Source organism: Taurulus bubalis (genome assembly GCF_910589615.1).
Source record: "Taurulus bubalis genome assembly, chromosome: 16".
Classification (NCBI taxonomy): Eukaryota; Metazoa; Chordata; class Actinopteri; order Perciformes; family Cottidae; genus Taurulus; species Taurulus bubalis.
Genome location: NC_136604.1, coordinates 13114523 through 13141755, shown reverse-complemented (window position 1 = coordinate 13141755; position 27233 = coordinate 13114523). Strand labels below are relative to the sequence as shown.

Sequence of the window (27233 nt, the reverse complement as noted above, 5' to 3'; positions counted from 1 at the left end):
TCAACAGTCCAGACTCCCCAAAATATAAAAAAAATACCACACATTTAAAGACCAAGAAAAGCTGCACATTTGCGTTTGAGAACCATAAGCATCAACTGTTTTGCATATTTGATTAAAATACAAAAACAATTAAAATAGAACCAAAATAGTCTTTAATTAATTGTCTGTCTCTCTACTCGGATGAAATCATGTTGTCGCTCGACACTAATGATTCTTTTTTTTTTTTTATCAGTTGATCTGATTATTTTTCAATCTATCAATTAATCATGTGAAATCTGTCAAACAATCGTGAAAAATTGCCAATTACTAAGGGGTGAAGAAATATTTGTCTTCATTAATGCAAATGCATGCTTGCCAATGGCACACCACAAAAGTGGGACCATAAACCTACTGCAGTACAAATCCTCCTCAATCTGAAACAATGCTAAATTACCCTGAGTCAGCCAACCTCTTGAGCAGTAGCCCTTTGAGACATGACCCACATTAAAACTGTACATCACACATCATCCACACCGACAGTTTCAACAAGCTTTGTTGAGTTTCAAAGTAATGTTGATGTTTAATGCTGCTCAAGTTGTTTCACAGTTGTTTCCAAGCTCATTAGCGTGTGCACACCGAATACGTTTCTTGTTAGGAGATATACCATGATAGTTAGATACAGAAGAAAAAAATAATAACAATAGTGTCAAACTTTCCCTCTTTAAATTGCAGAGAAATTTAAATTAACTTGGGATACAACAAAAGATTGCTATCTGGTTTGGAATAAATTCTGCATAACACAGACAAATGTGCTGCTAAAGTCCTTAAACAATGAAAGTCACATCTCTATATAGAATTGAAGTTGGTAGTTCGGGTCAATCCCAAAGACACTTTTACTATAATAATGTGACTATTACTTTCTATAAAAGATGTTGAGCTGCTGGATTGAGTATCTTTTTTTTCAATCATGAAAAAGACACGAAGAAAAAAAAAAAAAGTTGACTTAAGGGGGCCAAAGAATATATCCAAAAACAGAAAATAAAGAGTGTATCGCTGTCTCTCTCTTCCTCAACTCTTCCTCCATTATAATGACCTATTTTTAGTACCCATCTCACTGTCACCCCGTTTCTCTAATACGTTCAAAGAAGTTGTAACTTCTTTTTTTTATGCTCTCCATTCTCAGAAAGATGGTTGTTCTGTAGCAAGATCCTGGCCCTCAGAGTATTCATGAAGCTCTTCTTTTGGTCCATCACCTGCCACTTTATATTTATCATCCGTCTTGTTTATCTCATTATTAGAGCTTCCCTTCCAACGAGCCCAGTGTCTTTTTACAGACTCATATGTAGGGTTGGGTACCGAGAACCGGTGCCATATTGGCACTGGTTCCAACACGTCCGGTACCTACCGGAACGAAAAGCAACGCAGATTTTGGTGCTTCCTTCCGATGCCTGAGCCGACTTCAATACTTTTTTTTACACTACTCTGTAAAGTTGCACAGTATATAAATACTAAAAAGGTAGCGCGGTACCCGTACGTTAAAAACGCAAACATTTTGATGTATCGATACTCTATTGAAATAACGCGGATCAGAGCGCACTCGCTGCTCTGCTCTCTGTCTGCCTGCATGCAGAGCGGGGCTCAAGGGGGCGGGGCTTCCAGCGCTCACACGCAGTGCGCGCACACAGAGATCGCTGAGACACGAGTACGAGCTTTTGCACGTCCGTCCTCGGCTTGCTGGAACAAATCTCCCCCAGTTGATATTAATGATGACGTGTAGTCCAGTAAAGCAGCAGTTTGTAGAATCCGACAGTCTCTGAGTTCTGTTGCACACGGTCCCTGCTTGTGTCTGTTCTTTTTTTAAATATATATTGTTTATAGTTTGAAGTTAAAAGGTGTGGTTGTGCATGTGTGTGTGTAGTTTGAAGTCAAGTGGTTTGTATGTATTTATTTATATTTATAGTATACTTTAAACTGTTAATATATTGTTCAATTTGAAGAAAAAAAATGGCCTTGGCAATAAAAACATATCGGTTCAGGCACCATTTAGGCACCGGTATCGTTTTAAAAATATCGGTTTAGCACCGGTATCGGAAAAAACCCAAACGATACCCATCACCACTCATATGCACAGAGTGGGATATTCCGTAGAAAACACCAACGTCGGCTGGACATGATGCAGCCTAAAAAAAAGGAAGTAGGGCACAGTGACACATGATTCAGACCTACGGTATGATATACAGAGTTGTTCAACTTCAGGTGGCGTTCAAGTATCCGTCCTTGGCTTTTCTGGAGGACTCTTGTGCACAAGTGTATGAATGGTATTTCCATGTATGCAGGGCCCACAGATGTCTGAATTCAGGAAAAGGAATGAAAGTTCTCCCAGATGGCTTGTACATGCAAATGGTGGCTCTCATGAACACTCTAGCTGGCACTGATCCAGAAAGCAGTGTTTAAGGGGGTCAGAGCATGAGAAAGACACTTAAGTGACTGCATGTGTGCAGGTACACAAACAGCAGCACTCACAGCGGGACAGACCGGGGGTGTAAGATAAGTATCTTCTGCTACACTCCAGCAGATGAGCGGAGGGTGAAGTTAGTTTTACACTTTGTGTCCGTGAAAGACAAACAACAGTGAAAAAGTCTGTGTGAATTACAAAGAGAGACAGGGACAGTGCAGAGGAAAACCACAGACTGGAATTTCCTCCATTAGAGATTACTAGGTGGGTACATTTACTGGGCTGTGCAAACAGGAACAGAGCAGGGTGGAGAGAACATAATATTGATACAGAGCCATCGCAGCAGAGACGCCATTGTGTTTGTGTGAATCAAAAGGAGCTTGTTTGAGTTTCATTTTGCAGAGATGTGTTAGTAAAACACTTAAAACAAAGTGAAGATTGCATTTGAAGTTAAATAAAGTATGTGTTATTAGGTTGGTATCAAGCATCATTCAATATGACCAGGCATTCATGCCAACTGTTAAGCCTTCACAGGATGTGCTACTGTATGGAACTGATACCCAGCTTTACTCCTTATAGACACCTGCTCAATCATTGAAGCTGCTGCTCTCAGTTCATTTGTCATCTCTAGGTGTCACACCGGGATGCCGTGCTGCTGTGCTCTGCTGCACTCCAGCAGTGTTAGAATGCCAATGAGCTCTACCAACCAAGCAGCATCCGGCTCAAAGCTTCCAAAGCTCCACTGAGGATTTACACATTATAGCTGGTAGTCTCTCTGTTGCTATATCGGCATGGCTACACAAGGGTTTGCTGTCAAGAGAAAGGGTTTTTTCTACTATCTATATCATACATGTAGGGCTCAACTTGTGATGTACATGCTGGTATTCATGACAAATGGTCCACTTAAAGAACGTATCAAACAAACTCCCCGGCGTCCCTGATTTGAGGGAAATGACATATCTCCGGACATAAATGAAGAGCGTTCCCGCTGCTGCAACACACACATAGTTCTGCCATCTTTGATAAAGTGTCTCTCTTTCGCTTTCCCATTAACACAGCAGGGGCTGGTCCTCCCCTTTTTGTTACTTTCTCTGCTGGCACACACCCAGTCATTCCCAACCAGCCACCTCACATCTCTTTGTTGTCCATAATTAGGAGAACAATTACAAGGCCATAGAAGCAACATCAACTGTTCACTCTGAGCATAACAATGCACCAACAAAGCCCACCCATTGGCGAGCGAGAAATATAAACTAACACCTCAAGGACAAAGTGACCAACTATAAATCAGAGGGTAACAAAAGCTGGAAACATTTGTGGCTGCCTCCCATGGCTACTGAGTTTCAATGAATGGCTTTTCTGGGAGTAAGTTTGCTGTTATCTGAGCCATTCTTTCTCTGCATGTTTTTTTTTCCTGTACTGATTCTTGGCTAATGCAATTGTATGAATCTGTAGATAAATGGATGTGCTTGTGGAAGAAAATCCAGTTTGTTTAAAACAGATCAATTAAAAGCCTCTTTCCCAGTGGCAAAGTTACATAATTCTTGTCATTTAATAACTGCAAGAAATCCTTCACAAAGGCAGTAAGATAAAAGTGAGTATGAGCAAGCTCATCCTTAACACACATTGTAGCCATTCATTACAAGAATTCCTTGCTTGGCAACTGTTATATAAGACATGCTTATTTGTCTCAATTACATCTCTGATTCCTTTCAGCGTTACTTAGCCTGCTGAGGAGAGTAACAACACGGAAATAACAGTTTTCTAGAGCAAAATGATTGAATGTAAAGTTGAAAACACAATTCATAGCAAAGGAACTCACAATACATTCAGCCATTGGCAGTCAAGCGCAAAATAATTTCTGTGTGGATGTGGGGGTGTTAATCAAAGAAGTAACATTATCATCTATCTATCATGAGAGGAGAATTATTGTGTATTTTTGTCTACCTAGGCGTGAGTGGGCGTGTGCAGATATGAGTATTTACTTGACTGCATGTACAATATGTGTGCTTGAATAACCTTGATGTGTATGAGCATGAAATAATTGGAGTGAAGCTTGTGTGAAGAGAAGACGAGGAAAGAAAGAAAAATAGGGGTTTTACGCCTTGGTGGTGTTTTTTTTCTGATCAGATGAAACTTCCTGCATCATCTTGTTCGAGGGAGGTTTCGTGTTTGTCCTCGTTAATGTGAAAAATAGTTTCCATTTGGGTAACTTTGGTATCCTCCTGTTTCTGTACACCTCACATCATTGCTCTCATTACAGCATATGAGTCACTTTGTCAGAGTAAACAGGAAAAAGAATACTTCCAGGTCTCATTTTGGCCCATGACAGTACAAAGGGATCATTGTTGCAGGGAGAGCTGCACCTAAAGGGAGCAGGCCAATGTTTGTCTTATCCATGTGGATTGCTTCTGGAGGTTCCCAAGCATTTTGCTTTTGTCTTCCCCAAAATGCGAGAGAGAGAGAGAGAGAGAGAGAGAGAGAGAGAGGGAGAGAGAGAGAAAGAGAGAGAAAACATAAAAGAAAAGGGATGAAAGTCACTCTGAACATGCACTTTAATGGATGGGCAAATTCTTTTCAAATTGGCCGCAAGCAGATAGGAGTTCGATGCTGCGCTGGTCCACAGCCAGACTGGAGATGCAATACGAGGAGATGAAAAGAGAGACATGGTAGCTTGAAGGAGAGTGGATACAGAGAGATGCAGAGAGAGGAAGTGAGCGAGAGAGTCACATCTGCATCCCACTTCACCTTGACTTGTTCCTTCCTCTAACATCATCTCCTCCTCTGTGAGCAGTATTGTAAATGAGTCAAGTCTGTCTCTAGAGCCTGGCTACAAGTGAACTAGTATTTTGTTGACTGGGACGTGTTGTATTTGCAGTTTTGTACTTAGGTTTTAGCATTCAACTATGAATCCCGTTGTTAAAGCCAAACCTCCTTTTCCAAAACATAATACAGTGGCAGCAGCTTGTTATGTTTAAGATGTGCACAAAACATGTGCTTGAAAAACAGCAGAAATAGTGGAGTGGCTGCACCATCAAATGCATACACTGCAAATGAGTTCATTTCTAAGGCACTCATTTCAAGTGTGCAATGCACACTTGACACAGTAAAACCAATTTACACATGCATTTTGTAACACTGATTCATGCCCTCATGTAGCAAGCTGCACTCAATCTATGCTCCTTTAGCTGCCTGCAAACACAATAGGAAGAGTTACAGAGGCAGCAGGCAGGTTTTCTGGTTCACCTTGTTAAATTAGAAACACAAAGCAGCAGTTCAAGTTAGCATTAACACTGAGCTGAACCACAAGTAGTCTTTCCTAGTCATGCATTCTTCAGGAATTAGAGTTTTTTTTTTCATTTAGTACTCCATCACACACACCACACATCTGTTTAAGAGGCCACCCAGATGAGTGACAGAACTTTACAGTTTCTAAAAGCCTGTAGGCACTAACACTGAACCCAAACAGGCCTGAGGCTTTTGAATTGAATATGATTTTGGTGCTGTTAAATAATATGTGGCTATTTTCTTAGTTTAATTAGACTATAGACCAGGGGTGGGCAAACCTTTTGGCTCAGGGGCCACATTGAATAAAAAAAATTGACAGACGGGCCGGGCCAGTATCAGATGGATGGAGAGTGTTTGTGTGAACCTGTCACGGGAGGACAATGTTGCGGACCCAAATGCAGACCACATGAGAGTATGAGTATCTGGTAAAACAGATTATTGGAGCCAAAGGGAAGGTGGGGAGCCTGTGGTCCGCCACAGGGGGTGCTGGGCGGTGTGAGACCCATGGCTCTACACTGGACGACGGCGAGGCCGGCAGGGGGCGGTGTGAGAATATAACGTAAATGACTCAGCTTTTTTGTTCAACTCGCTGGTTAAATCTTCATCAATTTGTTCTACACGCCGAGTCACTGTTCTGCGTGATAAACTCAATTTTTCAAATTTGTTTTTGCTCTCTGGACATAAGAGACCTGCTGTTTCTACCATACATTCTTTCAAAAACTCTCCTTCAGAGAAACGCTTGCTGACTTTTGCTAATTTGAATGCTAGCAAAAAACTTGCCTTGGTGCTTGATTCTTGTATAGCAGTTTGGCGGAGAAAAATATTTTGCTGACTCTTTAAATTGGCTGCCAACCTCTTAGCAGTAGCCGCCCGTTCTGTTGTTGACTGTTGGCTAGCATAGTTAGCATGCTTGGCGGAAAAGTGGCGGCTAATATTGTATTCTTTGAATACTGCAATGGTTTCTTGGCAAATAAGACATACTGCCTCTGATCGTACTTCGGTGAAAAAATACTTAGCAGTCCACTCCTCATTAAAGACTCTGCACTCACTGTCGACTTGTCTTTTCTTGGGTCCACTCATTGTGACAGAAGGGATCACTGCAGGAGGCTGACAGACAGAACCCTATATGTCACGTGACATGAGCGCGCAGGGTGGCGCAGTTCCGTGGGTCAATGTGGTTAGTTATGTTAGTTATACTGAGGAAAAATACTCTGCATGCAGCTGTCAGTTCATTTTACAACTCTAAAACTGTTGTAGTACAAACCCTGTCTCCGGCGACAGAAAGTGATTCATATTACCGTAATTCTTCTAAAGTTAACGCTTTACGACAATAAAAAGGATTCTGACCGCTAAGAAGTAGAGCTTTTCAGTGTTTTGCGGTATATTACGGTCATAAAAAAAATTAAAAAAAGTGTCGCCCTTGTCTGTGGGATCAGTGGGGGAGGGGTGTCGCTCTAGTTCAGCAAAACACTGCAGGCAGCGGTCCGCACGGCGCGTACGAACTGCTGTAACGCCTCTCTGTTCCAGACTTGATTTTCCCAAAGCACGATGACCACAACAGACCAGCGTTGATGTTTCTTCATGCTTATTTATTGCACAGCGCTCTTTTAGGCTTTTGGTGTGTGTGTGTGTTCTTCTGCAGCAGAGCCGTGTGCGCAGCAGAAGGCAGACCAGCGGTCTTTCTGCTGCAGCAGAACACACACGGAAAGCCTAAAAGAGCGCTGTGCAATAAATAAGCATGAAGAAACATCAACGCTGGTCTGTTGTGGTCATCGTGCTTCGGGAAACTGAACTTGGGAACGGAGAAGCGCTACAGCGGTCTTTACTATAACTTTTTTTTTTTTTTTTTTTTTTAATGTTATAATAATTATAATACTCGGCGGGCCGGATTAAAAGGCCGTAGTTTCCCCACCTCTGCTATAGACACATACAATTATTCACACACTTCGCAAGGCTATCTGGAATGCACATTTATAAACAGTAAACACATATTAACATATCTAATTAACTAGTGAGTGTGTGGGAGGGAGAGAATGTAGAGAAACAGAAGGAATAGATGGTGAAAGAGAAATGGTTCATCAACAGACACACAGACTATGCTTGTAGTGAACCTGTTCCTGAGACAAACTGACCTCAGATCAGTCTGATTGTGGGGCTCCATTTAGGCTTCTCTGAACCAGTGATAGCCTCTTAAACCCCTACTAGTGACGCTCACTTCCCTTCTCTTCTTCATTCACGCAAAGACACACCCATCTAGCTGCCTCCCACAGATAAAGAAAGAGACTGCAGTGAATTGGCTGAGTAGCCTTTTAGGATGATTGAACGCAGATGGTTTTACCAAGCAAGACAGATAATTCCAGAGAAAAGATAGTCAAATCTCTGCACGCCTATACAACCACAAGATGACGGGAATAATACCAGCTGATTGCCCAAGAGAGAGGAAGAGGGGGGAGAAGGGCATAGCATGCTGGGAGGTGATGGATGTGGGAAGACTACAGAAGCCAACAGAGGGGCAAGCTGTCAGCCATGTTGTATAACCTACAACCAGATTAGCATTCTTCTGTTTTTATGCCCAAAGGGCCAGCATCTTTATGTGCTTGTGTCTCTTTGAGAGAGTGCGATTTTCATGAGGTTATTATTGAACTTTAACTGCAGTTGCACAAGAACATTGCTTTTCTATCGATTTATCTTCTTTATCGCAACATCACACAGTATTATTTTGACAATGTTATTATCAATATTGGACTTCCATTCCCCAGGAGGCCAGAAACATGTCTCCAAATGAATGCTATTGTTGCAACTATGTTTACAGCTTGGCGAGGTATGAATTTAAAATGAAATAATATGTTGCTGTTGCTTTTACAGCTTGTTTATGCTCATCCCAAGAGGGGAAAAACTGTGTTGCTTTAAAAACGTAGTCAGTAGAATGATATGGACATGATGATATTTTGCCCATGGCATTAAATAATTCTCATTTCAAACTACTACGAAAATGTTGCTCGTTAGTCATGATTTGTTTCTTGATGTTTTGAGGTCATTTTAAATAAAGCATTAAAATAATGATGATAACACAATCCCTTGGTTAAGAACTTTTCCGAAGTGCATGTTAGCAGTAACAGTTGTTTGAGCTGTATTTGTTGGCTTTGTTTGCTTTTCATTGTCATGTTTTCATGTTCCAAGTTGTCACAGCTGGCCATCATATAATGTGCTGAGCCAGTTTTCACTTTGTTTGACTAAAGTCTGAGCAGAGGATAGACTCAGTAAACATGGTGGGGGAGAAAGTGGGTGACATGTGACAAAAGGTCACAGATCAGAAAATGAGCACATGACATGAACATTAGCCCACTCGCTCATGTATGCCAGCAGACATGCAGCCAATAAGACTGACAAGCAGGCGACACTGATGGCTTGCAGACACAGAAACAAGGGCAGACGTATAAATCTGCAAGTCACAATTATTTTGATTATTGACTAATCTGCTGATTATTTTCTCGATTAAATCGCTAGGTCTATAAAATGTCAGAAAATATAATTTGAATATAATATAAAACAGAGAAAAGCAGGTAATGTCCAGATTTGAGAGGCTGAAAACAGCATTTTTGGACATTTTACAAGAAAATTTAACAATAAATCAATATTGAAATAGTTGGTGATTATTTTTCTGTCTATCAACTAATCGTCTTATCTGACTGACAATAAAGACATCATGAACGTCACAACGGCTAACAATTAAATGAGTTTGTATCTTTATCAGATTGTAGCCCTTTGGAGTTGCACGATAGAAGGCCCCTGTTTGGCTCAGCAATCAGTGCTGACATTTAGATACGAGGACCGGCAGACTGGAGCCACAGCAAACATCAGAGAGAAAGGTTATCACTAACGACCAACTAACTAGCGATTCGCCAGTGTGTGTGACCAACTTTTCAAGATGGACCATGACCAACAATGGAGTATCATGTCTCTTAAGGTGAGTCTGAATATAGTGGGCCTGTTGTGGATGCAGTAGGCCAATTATTCAAAAGCTGAAATAAATTGCTGTCGGAAATACCAACACAACAACTATTGTGTACCAGTTATGGCTGGGTTAGCGTTTGAATTGTTGTATACTAATTTCAATAACACCATACTTGCTAGTAGTTTATCTGACCAAGACATTCAGTGCAAACTTTTGGTCCTTTGTGGTTTCTGTTACTTTGTGCTAAGGGCCCATTTCTGTCAGTACTAAATGAGCATTTAAGTGCATGCTGTTCACATATCCGGACTTAAAAAAAAACAAGCATTGCATTGCAAGCTGTGAAAATACAAACCAGGTGTTTTCCTCCCCACAAAGAAAAATAATTCTTACTTTTTTCAAGGGCTCACACTAAAAGAATGATGAAATATGTCTTCATTCTCACTATGAACATTCACTTGCACCTCTCGCGTGCTGCACAGAGAGAAGCCACTAATAGACATTGCTGTCTGACTTGTACAGGTATGTCAGTGGACACAGACAATATTGTGTTACTGGGCTCTGTTCCAAAACATTATGCAAAGCCAGTACTATACAATGTATTATATACAGATACAGTGCAATTTCACCAGGCTATATACATTATTCAGTGTAATAAACAGCCTGTGTACATGTGACAATGTTGTAATGGAATTTCTGTCTTCTGAAAAACAACTTTTGAGCAGCAATCTTTCCACTGATCACGTAGAGGCATGTTCTGTGAGATTTGACCCCGACATTATGGAAAGGACAGTACATATGCCGCTAGTTAAAAAGAACACTGTGTTATCAAGGCTGTGATATCTGCATAGTTGTATCGCATAGCGCTAGAGTAGAGACAGCCACAGAAACACTCGCACACACAGCTTACATTCAACAGAGCACAATACCTCTTTTCATTCCTTCTTGCTCACGTAATTCTGGGAAGGAGTTAGAGAGAGACAGAGACACACAAAGGGAAAGTCAGCGTTGGGGGTCAAACAAGGAGAGGAGAGATGTGCCCTGAACACAACATGACTGCCAGGTCAAACTCCCTCTGGCTGGCTCAACTGTTCACCTGCCTCTCCTCGAACATACCTGGGAATACTGCGGGGGTCAGCGTCAGATCCAGAGCAACCCGAGGCGGTGGCTCACCTGAGCCTTGAGACCTACATACAAGTGTTTCAAACGGTGACTTCTCTGTGCCCTACCCATTTACTTTACTGGAGAAACTGACTGAGTGCTGCATGTTAAATAGTATGTATTCACTATTGCAGTCATGACTAGGGCTGGGTATATATATATGTATGATAATCATGTCAATACGGTACCCAAACAAGATTTCTCAGTTGGCTGTCGCTTCATATTTACTGTACACAGGTGAGAGAGGTATCAATCATAAGAAAGTGAATATGAGTATTCCCCAAAATGTTGAACTATTCCTTTTACAAACAAAACCATACAAGAACATAAATGAAGCAAAAAAACTGAGTCAGAGTCTAAAATAAGCAATGTTTATCAAAAGATGTCTGATTGAAGTCAAAAAGACTGAAGAAGAATTTGACAAGGCTTTCAATGACCACTTTCAATATTTGGTCTTCAACTACTCAAGGTTTTCACTTACTCAGCACACTCATACGCAATGCTCAAATAGCATTTATGTTCTAAACCCATTTCTTGGAATGACATGGTTATTATTCTTAATCACTATTGTGTACAGAACTGAGATTGTAGCTGCTTTCACTGTGCATTTTCACAGTCAAAGCCATGACATGATTTGTTAAATTGTTCTCTATTTTGTTCTCTTTGCAGTTAAATCTCCGCAGGTGACTGTGACTTTCCCATTAAAGCTGAGTTAACATCTAACCCCAGAGTAGTCAACTGAAATGTTTGCTCCAGGCTCCTCATGTGATTCACAGCACGACAAAGTGTCAAACACTATACTCGTTCTCTCCTGTTCCAGCTTTGTCGCACCACGGCACAACAGAAAGTGCTGCTGCAGTGTGCATCATCATTTTTTGTGTGTGTGTAAGGAATTCAAGCTTGGTCAGATTAGCTGACTCACCAAGTAAATCCATGAATATAATGGAAAATGCAGATATGTTTTACTGAACAAAGCACTTAAACACCATATTAACAATGAGTATATCAATCAAAATTGATTTTGTGCTGACAATGCAGAGTTGTTCTTCAACTCTTTTTGTTGCCCTTGAAACAACGTAAAAGGTACATTTCTTTGAATGGATGGTGTTGGTTGTGTTCCATATTTGTAATCTGTTCTGCTTTCAATTGCTTCCTCTGTAACTGCTGGGATTGTGAAGTGCAGTTGGCTCCATATTACAACAATCTTGACAGTCAATCAGCTCAACCTGCCCACATGGATGCTGAAGAGCCAAGACAAAACTGCAGAATTGATTGTAAGGTTGGCACACAGTAGACAAACCCAATAAACTCAGCTCATATTTTCCCAGGGACCATTCACTGTCAAATAAATGACAAATATAATCCCACTTATTGCCTGGTATTACAGCTTTGCATCGATTCCTTGGTGCTCTGCCACAGTTCAAGTGTTCGTAGCCTTTCTGAAACCTCTCAGAGACGGATTTCTAAATGAAGGGAGGGTAAAATGGCCCATGGCTTCCATATTTGTTATTGTTTCACATGAAGAGAAGTATTCATCTCCAGGGCTTGGCAGGCAGTGGACTGGTTTACCATTTATGTGCCATAGTGGTGTAGTGTTTCCACTCAGGAAGTAGAATCTAACAGGAAAGCAGAACAGGCCGTGTGCTACCTGGTGCTCCATCATAGCTGTCTAAAAATAATGAGAAATCTATCATGTCTTAAGTGGGCCCACTGAGGGCGCTGAGCGGAGAGCTCTCCGGAGTCACTCTGACCTGAGCTAGTTGTAGTTTACCGTGTGACAAATTGTGACAAGCAAAATAAAATCTGTCTTTATGAAAGCAGCCGTCCTTCTTTTTTCAGCAGTTCCCATAATACACTTGTATTCAAATGCATCCCACGTGCATTAGTTCCCATGCGGATGAAAGCTGTACCTGATATTTGAGCAGTTGTATTATGGGACCCCACTGACCTGGTTTGTTACTGCACGGACAGTAACGCATAATCTCTCTTGAAAGCAGAGCATTGCTACAGTGTAATGAGTCAGGCCGATATGAGGTGCAGGAAGCATAGAGGAACCAGCAGCAGCTGATAAGAGAGAATGATAAACCTGGGAGAAAAACAGACAGGCAGCCGTGATGGAGAGATAGACGGGTAAATAAGGGAGGATGGTGGACAGCTAAGACAGAAAAATAAAAAAGGTGCGGCCGAGAAGAGCTACAGAGGAAATAAAGCAAAATTAGTTTTTACCAGCTCACTCGCCTCTATCAAAGAACTTTTAAAGAAAATGCTCTGTTTCAGTCAAGAGTGACTCTCTGGGTGGACAAGATGAGACAGTGTGACTTCTGATCCAACGGTCCTTGCTGGGTAGGCAAACACAACATGGCTGCGGATCAATTTTTGCTCTGTTAACTAAGATGGGAAGGGGAGCAGAGGGAATCGATCTCCTGTGTTTGCAGAGCACCAGACCATGACTCCAACTACTCTTGTGGTGCCCTGATCTCGTTTCTCTTTAAAAACCCTTTACAGTTGCTGTTGGGTGAATAGTGAATGAGAAAAATCTGATTACAACTAATTTAATAACAATATTGAATTAAACAGTGCACCAAGAGGCCCTTTATGAGCATGATTGACAAGCGACATCTTATCGTTAAAAAAACTCACTTACAGTTTCTCCATGCTGTGCATATGAAGCCATTAGTTGTTACAGTTGAATTTTCTGTCCCTAAACAGAATGTATGTTTAATCCCTAAACATACATAAATGTATCTGACCATTCTTGGCCAGGCACAGTGACTTGTTAAGTAGTGTGGGTGGATTGTTTCACCTTAGGGGCGGAGCCAAACAAACTATTTTCCCTTGTATACAGTCTTTATGCAGCGCTAAGCTAACCAGCTAACTAGATAATTATGTGACATTATCTTGTTACGTCTCTAAGGAAAAGGGACATTTTCCTTTTTTACATGATGCAGTACATTTTTTATCAGTAAAGTGTGAGAAGATAATTGTTTTATCTCACTATCAAAGACTAGTGAGTTGAAATGCATTACCTGATTGTTTGGGTTCCTGTTGTACACAATGAGTACAAAAGTATAATAGCGTTCAAAATCTCGTATTCTACCAAGATTATCTGAGAGTCTGTTGTTGAAATGGATTTTTTTTTTTTTTACTTGTTTTCAGAAAAACACAAAACAAGGGAGGTGCTGCTCTCAAATAAATAATGAATCAACAAATCGAACAAATGTATCTCTATGTTTCTTCAGAGTAGCCCCAGCCTCTATGCTGGAGATGGGCTCAACTCTGACCTACCAGTGTGTGAGTGGTCATACAAGTGATGCACCTGGTATGGAGGGCACCCTGAATACCACTGAGAACATCTCACTGTAAAGGTGTAACAAATATTGGCAGTGAATGCATGTTCTTGATTATTTCAAAAAAGATGTTCACTGCATAATGCCTTTTAAATTTTTTTTGAAAAACAATTATCAAGCAAATTATCAAGCAAATCATAGTCTAAGGGAAAGTAACAGCGTTACTAGAGAGTGACGCAAATCAAGTCAGCTTGTAATAAGCCTAAAATAGACAGAAACACCACAAGATACTGACAACACAAAGAATGTTTCACTTGGATCTCACTGTTTTTACATGGATCTAACAGTTATCGTGCTGAAACCAAGACAGCCAGTCTGACAGCACAGACATCTTTGATCTAAGCAAGTTATCACAAAACATCCAAGACGTAATATCAAAGGCATCTTTGACCCAGGCAGCAGGGCAAGATCCCACCCATTTGGAAAGGTACCCGGTATGCAGTTACAGTTTTCAGCAGGCTACACTGGGCTCTTTGTTCCATAGAAGACCAAGTTATTACAGAAATATACTTTTGCCTGGGAATACATCTTTATATGGATATGGAAGTTGTTTAATTTGGCCAGGAAACATAACAAAGGGAGTAAAACACAGCAGAAAAATCCCTGAAACATCACATATTATGTGAGCTCCAATCTCTCCATAAGATTAGGATGCTGACATTCAAACAGCATTCCTCATAAAAAAGCCTTTGCCTGGACACTGAACTCACATTGGGTTTCATTAATTGAATAAGACTTAGCACCCTAGTAAAATATCCATATAATTATATTATGCGAGTGGTTACATTCCAGGAAGACAAGAAGAGAAAACAAACAAACAGTGTTTTTTCAGGTTGATGGCTTTATTTGCTGACATGGCCTGCTGTTGGTATGTATAAACAGACCAATATTTGCAATTAACGTATAACAACATACGATCAACAACACACAACGCCAATTTGCATTGTATTCTGGATTATGTCCAAAAACAGATAAGCTCCTCAAAAGGCAACCCTGAAAATCTCTTACGAGTTGAACAATTTAGATCAGTCTCACCTTGTGAGATGACGCACCTTCAAACGAAACAAGGAAGACATTTACATAAACTGGAACAAATCTTTCTCTTTGAAACCTCTGGACCCGGACAAAAACACAATGTGGCCCAGAGCACTGTTTCTACTTTCTGACGTCAAACTTTGAATATCCCCCATGATTTCTTTGCTGTTGAAACTTGACATGAAAGCACTTGAAAAGGGCAAACTCCAGTTCCTAATGAGGCTCTATTGTATTCTTCATTCTGATCAGGATCTTCTGGCCCACCAGTAAAGATGGATGAGTACCTGTATAAAACCCAAATTGGCGGAACTGTAAATTGATGGATCCTGTCAGAGAACTATCTCAACATCCATTATCACCGAACATATTTTAGATGAAGCCCAATCCAGAAAAATCAAGAAAATTCAAGCCTGCATCCTCTCGTCATCATAGTCATCATAGTCATCATAGTCATCATCATCATCATCATCATCATCAGCTCGGTTTGTAAAACAGGCCTCACAAAGCTTTATCCTGAGAACGGAATACCAGTCTTGGAGATTTCTACACTCCAAATGAAAGCGATGCAGCAGCCATTGCACAAACAACATTTGTCCCAGAGTCACTTTCTTGGATGCAACACAGCATGAAGACAACCGCCTGCTCCCACAACCCGGAAGTACCAACACAACAACCGAGCCATTGGCAAGTCGCCCCCCTCAGGTTGTCTTCACACTGAGCCGTGTTTAATGACTGGGTAATTATATAAAGTCCTCAACAGGATAATCCTAACTGCTTGCCAACTCAGCCTCGAAAACATTCCATCAGTCATCGTGATGGGTAATTACAAGTAATGGACAAATAATGGTGTGCGGTGAACAGTGTGTGAAAGTGGCTTAACCAGGCTCTGTGACAGCCTCCCACAGTAATGGCATGTTCGGTAGAGGAAGAAAAAAAAGAAAAGACATGCAGTGGCTGCTTGGAGGACGCTGACCTAATACACCTGACACAAAGGCACTGGCTTGCTTCTCATATAATAAGTTGTTTTTTCTTTAATAAACCCTTGAAATAAAGAAAAATGGGCTTTGTTTCTGATTTACCAATTGAGACACAAATCAAATAAAAACATAATAAACCCTAAAATAAATCTCACAAGCTTGAAGCTACCACCAGAATGTTTTGCTCTCCCAGTTTTTAAGCCTCTGAAAATTCTTCAGATGAAAGGAAGGAGATAGGACGATAAGATGTCAGGTGTGGAAGAAAGTTGGCCAACTATGCCTAGAGTAAGAAATCCTCACCCAGAAGTAGAAAAAAAGCTTTTCTAATAATGTGGTCTTGGGGGTTTGGCATTTGAGAAGTGAGAGGCTTAAAAATGTGAATGACTGCATTCATACATCAATGAAGTGTGTTAAACCAAACATCAAAGACCTCATTGCAAAAAAGATAGTGGCTGATCAAGATGATTCATTGATGAAAGTGAGCGAACACTGCAAGGCCAAGTTCAAGCCCTTCGGGGTAAAAGGCACTAACGTCTGCATACCAGCCGGTATGGAGTGCGTAAAGGTCTCACCCTTTGAGACTGTGACTTTTGACCCCGGCCGTGATGCGACTATGAACAAAACATAGACACAATTTCAGACTGAACTCTATTACACATTGTAGGTGCTTGAAATATGAGCCCTGTAAAGGAATGCAGCCCCCCTGACTTCAGACTGCATAATGGCCTGTGTTGTGACACACCAATTCTTCCACACATACTCCTGGGGGGCTTAGGGAACATGCTTTCACTATATGACACATACCCATGTTGTCAGGTGTTTAACATTATGGCTAGGAAGCAGAACTGTAATCTAAACAGGAATATTAAGTCCAGTCCATAATAAATACTCTTATAATTCCACTCAAAAACTCTGAAATTCAAAGATAAGTACATTTTTATATAATCAGCAACTCCAGAAGCTCCTTTCAGTCCTTCAGATAACAGACACGCTTGAATGTCCAGAACAACCCGGAACATTATTTATAGAAGGTGAGTGACTTTAACTTATTTATAGGGGTTGTGTGTGTGTGTGTGTGTGTGTGTGTGTGTGTGTGTGTGTGTGTGTGTGTGTGTGTGTGTGTGTGTGTGTGTGTGTGTGTGTGTGTGTGTGTGTGCCCACGCTGGGCTGCGTTTCCCGGCTCGCTGGCCCCCAGCTTCATTCACCCACCGGCTCGAGTCACCCAGAAACAGTGACAAGATGAGAGCACGCTCCCCATGCTGCATCGGGTACTTTCAGGTTATTGATCAGGGACGATTGGACAAATACATCAATAGGCAATATGCTGAATCTGCCATTGATGGACTTTTTTTGGGGCCAATTTTTTTGAATGGCCTGTGAACTGGTTTACCTAATGAAACGATCAACAAAGGATTCACAATGCTGTCTTTTCATCACGGTTGCTGGCCTGTTCGAACCCCTAGCTGCCATTTGAAAACACAACTTTAAAATGGCCTGCAAAAATCTGGCTACTTTAAATATAGCTCCATCCTGCAGAGCATTTGTAAATGAAACCCGTTTGTTCAGAAAAAGCCGACCACCACTGTGTAATACTTATCAGTATCAAGTTAAAATTATATTGTCCTATTCTTGGCACTCAAGTCTTTTCACAATGTTTTCATATATCTGCTTACAATTGTGCTCACATCACTGCACTGGCTCTCCAAAACCATTTCCTTTGAAGATATGTGTCACTCAGACAAAAGATGGTAAGAATACCATCGTTTTGATTGAATTCTGTGTTAAAGAAAAGGAGCCGAATCCGGGCGAGCTGCTTACATGGTGTTCCCGTTGCTCTTCCTCAGAATAGGCGGGCTGAGGACTATGTCTCAGTTTAGAGCACAGAAAAAAAAGGTAAAAGATCTGATGCAAAATGGTGAGGCTGAACTTTCTGTGCACAACTTGTAGCCTCTGGCTAGGTTTTCCGTGGGCTGCATAATTAATGCGGTGATACAGGGACACTGGACTCTCTGGAGAGATCGAGATTAAAAGGGGGCTAAGTGTAGAGAGATGGGGAGAAACTAAGCATAAGGCTGAAGACAAAGAATTAAAGAGCAAGAGAATAAGGTGTATGACAGGAAAACAAAATGAGGAAATTGGGCAGAGCCACAGAGGAAGGGTGGAAGGCATACAAACAAGGTGCTAGACAGAGTCTTACATACTGATACTTCCTCACACCAACACCCTGAACTCACATCCGAAAGTGAAAGATTCCCGTGTGTGCTCAGTACGACTACTTGACGTGTAACTCTGCTGGCTTCTACAAGGCTCTCTACTGTTGCCCAAGGTCAAAAGTGACACACATGCCAATGTACTTTACAGATGTATTAGATAGCTGTCAATCAAACAACATTGGTCAATATTTGTATTAAAATAGTATAGAAATAATACATTATCTAGAAAGAGATGTGAATGAGCGATAAGATGGTTGGAGTTACATAGTAGACTTTAAATATTTTTAATTTCTAACTGTTCTGAATTAGAAAAAGATAAGAAAAATGTTTGGTATTCTGTGTTCTCCTTGTCCTTCACACTCTCTTTGTTCTGTCATGTCAAACCTCATCTCTTTAAAATAACTCATTATCGAGAGGGGAGAAGTTCAAAGACGCTTGAAGAAAGCAATTAACACATACAAGTCAGACTGAAGGATTCCTCTGTGGTGCAGCGATGTTGCTGCTGGAGAGGAACAAACATGATGGCTTGGACAGCTTTTGGATGTCCGTCATATATTTCTGTTTTGTATGACCTCAAAGACTTCTCAAAGACTTCCCCCCAGATATCCTAATCCAGTATTTCAAACCTTTTTTGTCTCTTTGAAATGTTTTTATTTCCATTGAGAAATAGTAATGTTATGACAGAAGGCTGGGATAAGATCATAAAGTATTGGCCTATCGCAAAAAGCAGAGTTTTCCTGTGAGGCGCTCCTCCCCAACATGTTATCAATATTTGTTCAATATCCTCACCGTTGGCTAGGGTTGGGTACCGAGAACCGGTGCCAGTATGGCACGTCCGGTACCTACCGGACCGAAAAGCAACGCAGATTTCGGTGCTTCTTTCCGGTGTCTGAGCCGATTTAAATACTTTTTTTTTTTAACCTACTCTGTAAAGTTTCACGGTATATAGATACTAAAAAGGTAGCGCGGTGCCCGCACGTTAAAAACGATTATTAAAATAGCGCGGATCAGAGCACACTCGCTGCTCTGCTCTCTGTCTGCCTGCATGCAGAGCGGGGCTCGAGGGGGCGGGGCTTCCAGCGCTCACACACACAGTGCGCGCACACAGAGATCGCTGGAGACACGAGAGACACGAGCTTTTGAACGTCCGTCCTCGGCTTAATGGAACAAATCTCTCCAGTTGATATTAATGATGACGTGTAGTCCAGTAAAGCAGCAGTTTTAGGATCCAACAGTGTCTGAGTTCTGTTGCACACGGTCCCATCAGGCCACCTGATGCTTGTGTCTGTTCTTTTTTTAAATATATATTTTTATAGTTTGAAGTTAAAAGGTTTGAAGTTGTAGTTTGAAGCGCGTTTTGTATGTACTTATTTATTTATATCTATAGTATACTTTAAACAGTTAATAATATTGTTCAATTTGATGAAAAAAAAATTGCCTTGGCAATAAAAAAGTATCGGTTCAGGCACCGTTTAGTCACCGGTATCGTTTTAAAATTATCGGTTTAGCACTGGTATCGGAAAAAACGCAAACGATACCCATCCCTACCATTGGCACGGCTTCTTGCCCTCTTCAGGATTGCATGGCCCAGACTCCACATTGTGTATTGAGTGCCCTCATCAATGGCATGTGCTCAAGACTGAAAATATAATGTATCCTACATCGGGCCAAGACACCACCAACAGAAAAGCAATGGGATACAAACAGCTGGCTGCCAAATAGTGATCTGTTTACCTGTGGTTGTCCAGGCAGCAGACAATATAGATACGTTGTGTGATATCTTTGGCAATACACGACAAGATGAGTGGGAGGGTGCATGCCAACAAGATTACAGTAAGTGGGCTGTCCCTTCACACTCATCTGTCTCCTCTGTCCATACAGCATATGCAGTAACATTATGTTTTTGTCCATTTATATCTACCAAACTGTATTGTTGCTAACACTTCATATCCGGTACATCCTTTCTGATGGCGTGCTGTTATTGAAATATTAGCTTTGTACAGGTAAAGACGGACTGGCACTGTTCACAGATGGCCTCTGTGCAACAACATAGTAATTCATGTCAATAAGTATGTCCTTGTCTATGGTTTTGGGAACGTGTTCATGCATCTGTTTCAATCTACAGGCTGCTTCCAGTGAGCTTGGACAACACAAAACACGATGCTACATCAGGCAACACATTTCCGCTGAGTGATCTCTTCCTGTGTGCTGTGTTCACAGTTCGAGATGAGACATATCATCACTATCTTATCATAATAAACTACAAAAAATACATTTACTGTAAATACAGCCTGGTAATGGGCCAGGGAGTCACTTCATGCTCAACAAGAATGCATCTAATTGCCTTTGCAGGCCTTTGAGGACCCTTTACACATGACACTGAACATTGTGAAGAATCATGTACACAGGGGGCAGCTGAGAGTATTTAAATTCAGTTTATGGCGACAACAGAATGAAAAAATACATTTGAAAAATTCAATAGCAATATATATTTACAGAAATAATGCCCTGGTTTGTCTTTACAAGAACTCAGTATCAAAAGTTTTCTCAGGGACTCGAAACGTAAATAAACTGAACTGCATAACCAAAGGCCAGCAGAGGACTACTTTAACGAGAACAGGTCCCTGAAAAGGCTTTCCATTTTTAGATGACAAAGAATGCAAGGCTCTGAACTTTGTAAGCACACTGAGGCTCTCTGATAATGGGAGAGATGTTTAATCAATACATGATCTACCTACCAGCTATAACAATACGTCTTCGTCGGAGACAGACGCTATCATTGAGGCAATTAAAAGCGGTTATCGCTATTAGCTACAACCTTCAGATACCTTAAATGGCAGAGGGTGAGAGAGCTTTTTTCTCTAGGAGACAAATCCCTTTCGGTCGGGTTATTTGGAGGTTTCGGTCACACACGTGCAATCACTTGCTCACACGCACACACAAAAATACACAACTTTCTCATGTGAAAGTTTATTAGCGGGGAAGAAGAGGTCAACGGATCGACATGTGAGACAGACCCTTTTATCGGCACTTAACAGCGATCAGTAATGACTCCCCTGGTAGCAATAGTGAGAAGAGCGAAAGGGGGAGAGACTGGTCATTCATGCCATTTACGTGTGTGTGTGTGTGTGTGTGTGTGTGTGTGTGTGTGTGTGTGTGTGTGTTACAAAAAAATGAGAATGAGTAAGAGGATTAGGGGGGTGAGTGTAATCATGAAAATAGAGAATCTGAATTCTCTAAACGGACAAAGTAAGCTGACTAATGCAACCACTTTACTAGAAAACAGGGGGGAGTTGACTGAAATGACATCTCATTTCAGTTTGATGACACAGGGTTGTTGACTGCCTGTATCTACTACCTACCGCCGAGCAAGAACTTGCTTTAGATCCTCCTTTGCACAACAATAATGTGAGGCAAGCTCAAAGTCACCACACTTTGTTTGAACCGGGGGATTCTGCTGAAAAAAAACACTAAAGAAGAAAGATAACTGTGTCGACTACTTAATTAGTGTTTTTGTATACACTCGCCATTCTTTAAAATCTTCCACTGATAATTGCAAAACAGGAAAAATTGTGGCTTTGTGGTGACGATATGACTTGCGCTGGATATGTGTGATCAGACACGTTGTGAAGGTGACATGGTGTCATCACACACCTCAAACACCGGCACCACAAGTTAATTTAGTTTCTGTCGTCCATTAAACAAACCAGATACAAAGCCACACGAACCTCACTGGAATCCCCCACCACACACACACACACACACACACACACACACACACACACACACACACACACACACACACACACACACACACACACACACACACACACACACACACACACACACACACACACACACACACACCTTATTTGATCTCATTCCCAGGAGGCTATTATATTTTGGTCTGTGAGTGTGAATGCATGCTTGTGGCACACTAATCCTCAGGTGGTTTCACCTTTATGCCAGGGACTCATTTGTCTTCATTATCATCATACGGCGAGGAAGCAGATCTGTTCGGGCTCGTGGTAACAGTAATGCCTCTCTCTCCTGATATAGAAAACAACTTCCCTGCCTGGATGTTTGTCATGTCACCCTTCCACAGGACCAAGAATATTATGAGGGAAATTGTGCCCTGTGCCTCAATAAAGCTGCATTTCCCATATTTCCAGAAAAACAGATACAAATTTGACTGATGGTTGTGCTTACAGAGCTTTTAAGTGAGGAGTATTTCTACGAAAAGCATTTTTGTCAGCGTTTTGTTTGATGCAGAATTTATGCTGCAAAATGCTAATTGCTCTGAGCAAATCCCATCCTAAAACTTTCCACTGAGCTTTTGTTTGGGTAATAAATATGCCATTTCAAAGCCGTTTGTGAGCAAAATGAAAATGGAAAAGCTTTTTAACCCATTCCTTTTTAGCACATCAGATGACAACACTGCAAGCTCCACAGAACCTCTGGCAGCATGACAAAGTCGGCGCTAACAATATTGGACAGAGAACAGATTTTCCAGGCCCAATTATAGGTGAAATTTCTTTTTTCAACTCCTGGCTTAGCCCTGCAAAACAAGCTTTGTAATCACAAGGCCAGTGTGTCACAAGTGTTTAAATGTCCACCGGATCAAGGTCTCAGATATTACTTCCTTGCCCTTTTTCGTTCCCACACCTCTTTCCCTCAAAACAACACCCGTACACCTCGTCAGCTGAAGGACCACCATGTCCGCACCCCGAGACATCGGCGGGTGAGTTTTTACTATAGGAACACACCTCAATTATAAAAACCCAGGAACAGAGCTGTTATTTCACTAATCACCACTTCAAAACAGGAATTGGATCTCGTGGAAAAAGCTGCCACATTATCACTAATTGCCTTCCAGCTGGCTGCGGAGCACATCACAGGTAGGACACACACACAACAGCAGACACATTCATGTAGTTTCCCATCTCTCTGTGTGATACCCAAAACATTTTTGACCACCACGAGAGCAATTCATTCCACTCGCAATGCCCCTCTAAAGTCTATTGGTATGGAGATGAGTGTAGCAGAAAAGGTGAAAGACATTAGTGAATCCCAAGATGAGGAGGCTGCTTCTGTCAAATCAAGTAAGGGCCCCTTCTGTTTGGAAAAGGGTGAAGTGAATGGTAACATTGATAGGGGATGCAGATAAAAAAACATCCAGGAGGCCAAAATAGGACTCTGCAAAAACTCTGAGTAGCAAAAAAGGCCACATTCAGATTCACTGTCAACATGAATGCATGTACCTGGACTCAATACAGGTGAACATACAAGCATGGAGAGAGGAGAGGTGGGTGGGACTGTGTGCGTGCTCTGGTGTGTTTCTACGTAGTGCAAGGCCGCAAAACTCCCAGCCCTATAATTACACCCTGGTGGGAGTGAAGCTGATAACAGGCCCGAGGATATCAACGTCATGAAAGGAGAGGGGATACATAATAAAATGTTTAAACGGGAGATAGTGCACAACATGATACCTTATCAAACACCGGCTTTTCTCACTGACACTGCTTTTCATTTCCTCCTTGATAGTCATTGAATGATCCCTAAAACACTTGCATACACAAACACACATACATACAAAGCTCCTTTAAAAGAAAAGCCACACAAACCAGCCCACACGGTGCGTTTACACAGACTATAATGATTCAATTATAACCCATGTAAGGCTATATCAGAACCGTCACGTAACCGCTTAACTGAGTTCTCTTACTCATTAGAGCTAATCAGAGTACCACAGCCGCGTTAAATATCAGTCTTTCTAGTGGCCACTGGTACAGACAGAAGTTAGACAGATTTCTTTTGGCATTTTGATTCTGTGCATATGCCTGAAATGCCCAAACACAGCAAGTTATAGCATCTGTAAATGCAAGAAACGATTAATAACTGCAAGGTGCCTTAATTTTCCTGTTATACTCCTATTTCCTTATTGACAGGATACCACACCTATTTCTGGACATTAGCCCACCACAAGTAATTTACATTATTTTCAAGTACAATTGTGAAAAAAGTAAATGGGGAAATCCCGTTTCTATGAAACATTGTAGGGCAACTAACGATTATTTTGATTATTGATTAATCCACAAATGATTTACTCCATTAAGCAATTAATTGTTTGGTCTATCAAAGCTTAACAATTCCCAAACTAATGCCCATCGTGGCAAAAAGAAAAATTCTAACCAACCGTTATTTATTTTCATATTAGAGAAAACAGAAAGACAACCCATATTTCCATTTGAGAATAAAATATTTGCTTGGAAAAAAAAAGAGATTTACATGACTATCATAATTGTTGCTGTATCTGTCCATCGACTGATGGATTAATCTTTTCAGCTCTGGGAAGATGTTTGGTGCATATTTGCAGTAATATGTGTGCATGTGACCACGCTGGATGAAAAGCACTCACAGCGGGTGAAACTAATGGTACGGTCAGTACCTCCTGAGTAACCGTCCTCCAGATGACATCACAACAACAAACCATTACATATAGAGAAAACAGTCCATGGAAATGGTGTTTCTTTCAGCACTGCAGAGCGTTGTTGCTATGGGGACAGGCCTCACAGTGAGAAAAAAAAGAAAGTTAGAAAAGATTGTCCTTGAGGCCCACTATTCAACACCGTGGACTGATACATGCTGAATGCCGTTAGCATTTAGCACATTCTTCTGTACTACAGACCTAAGATCAATCGCTCTTTCTCGAGCAGGACTGCATCATAAGTTTGCTGCAGCATACATATTATTACAATAACGCAGAGTTCAGCAGATTTACTTCCTGCTTTTGCACAATATTACAACAGTGTTTACTGTAAATAAACTTACAGTAATTGTTGTTTGCATCACAGGTATAACCTTACCTGAATTTACCTTCAATTTCTCATATTATATAACCAAATTCATAAACTTTCTTTTTGGTGTACTTATGAATTACCTCAAATTAAAATGAACAGGCCACACAGAGAGCACATCCCCTAACAGGTGTCCTGTTCTTATAACCAACCCATTTTCATTCAGTACAGGATGACCTTATATCGCTCTGTGCAATGAGAGGGAGGAAGCAGGCTTTCAGTGTTCTCAGCGGGAAGGACCGTGTCAGGGACCTTCCATCATGGTATTGTCCAGACTCTGTTAAACCACCAGTGAGGCACCTCTCAGTGGAAACAACAGGACATTTACAGGCCTCTCGCTCTTTACCATTGTGCACAAGAAGGGGATATTAGCAGTCTGGTGGTTATTCAGGAGATGCAACCCACCTCCCGGGAAACAACAGTGAGGTTCAAAAGCTTTGCAAAATTAATCTTCTGCTGTTGTTCCTAAAATGACATCACTGCTTGACAAACCTTTATAAAACAGCCTTGGAGTTTGCAGCATCGTCTACTTTGCAGCACTGTACAATAAAATGGTGAATTGACTCATTGACTCAATTCCCCTCCAGGACTCATTGACTCCACACTTTAAAGCTGGGGCTACAGTTTCGAGTGTTCGAGAGAAGAGCTGCTGAGTGAGTGCAGTGGCTTTAAGTGGGACTTTCTTCTACTTCTGTTTATTGAAAAACAAAACACGTGCCTCAAAGTGGCACGATTAGAGAAGTGGGAGTCACACAACTTCTGGGAAAACTGTTATACCCTCTTCAACATTATTTCCTCAAAGTGGAGTCAGCTGACTACCAGGAGAGTTGCTGGTGATCTTCAGCACACACAAAAAAGGGGGGGATTAATATCACAGTGAATTTAATTGTTTTTTGGATGGCTGATCATTGGTTTAATTGCTCCCATTTTAACTTTCCCCTTTTACAGTACAGTGTAACCTGTTATGTAAATATATAGCGGACCAACTTCTGCCTAACAACAACTAGATTTGTGTCTTTAGCCTAGTGTGTATCTTACCTGTTTTTACGTTTTGACTTCGTATGACTTTGCTGTGTGCAATGACTTGTAACGACGTAGTGGGCTGTAATAAATCATTGTCGATAACAATCAATGACGGTAGTTCACTGTAATAACTTATAGTAATTCAGTAACAGCACGTGGGACAGTCTTTAAACACAGCACGAGTGGAAAACCTGCAGCCTCCGAGTACACACAAGTAAACCCGACAATCAAAAGTTAGCCTCACGAGCGCAAACACTACTGTTGTGAAGCCAAAGTACGTTTTAAAGTAGGCCTCCGGAAAAAATAATAAAACGCCTTGTTTTCCGGGTACTCACCTGCGACACTAAAGGAATTAGCGTCTGCTCCACCGAGCGAGTTTTGATTTCCAGCCCGGAATCAAAGTTGCTGTTGCCGCACGGAGATGAAGCCATTCCCGCCGAGCTCTCCCTGGCTGACACACACAATGCACGGCTGACTTTTACTAAGAGCTTCTCTCTCTCTCTCTCGCCGTCTCGCAGCTGCAAACTGCTGTAGAGGACTTGCTCTTGCACGCCGGTGATTTCTGAACTGGTTCCACAGTCGTTTGTCGAGTGTCTCTCCGCGCGCGCGCACGCTGCTTTAATCCACTCCGACTCGGTGCTTGTGCCGCTGGAGCCGCTGATGTCCATGTAGTTTGCTCAACACTGGCAGGGAGCAGACTGCAGCACACCGCTGTGGGCACCCGCACACACGCACCGCGGCGCGCACGTCTGGAGGGGTCTCACTGCTGGCTGCTCGTGTGCAACTCGAGGCTTTCCAAAAGTGCAGTTCAACATTTTGCTGATGATCAAGATGATCATTTAGATTTTTAATCCGTCTGTTTACTCACCAACAGCAGTTAGGTAATAGCTGCAAGGTGAAACACGATCCGATACATTTGCATAAAAAAAGGCATGTAAAAGATTGC

At 41.5% G+C, this 27233-nt stretch overlaps 1 protein-coding gene across 1 annotated transcript in view; it reads right to left on the bottom strand.

The window, feature by feature from the left end:
• Positions 1-26718, bottom strand: part of ctnnal1 (catenin (cadherin-associated protein), alpha-like 1) — a gene marked incomplete at its 5' end in the record, with an annotated part of 46968 nt that extends 20250 nt beyond the window's left edge. The window contains one exon of the mRNA XM_079232140.1: positions 26623-26718. Coding sequence (XP_079088266.1) covers positions 26623-26718 — 96 coding nt within the window. The remainder of the gene's footprint in view (positions 1-26622) is intronic.
• Positions 26719-27233: the final 515 nt, after the last annotated feature.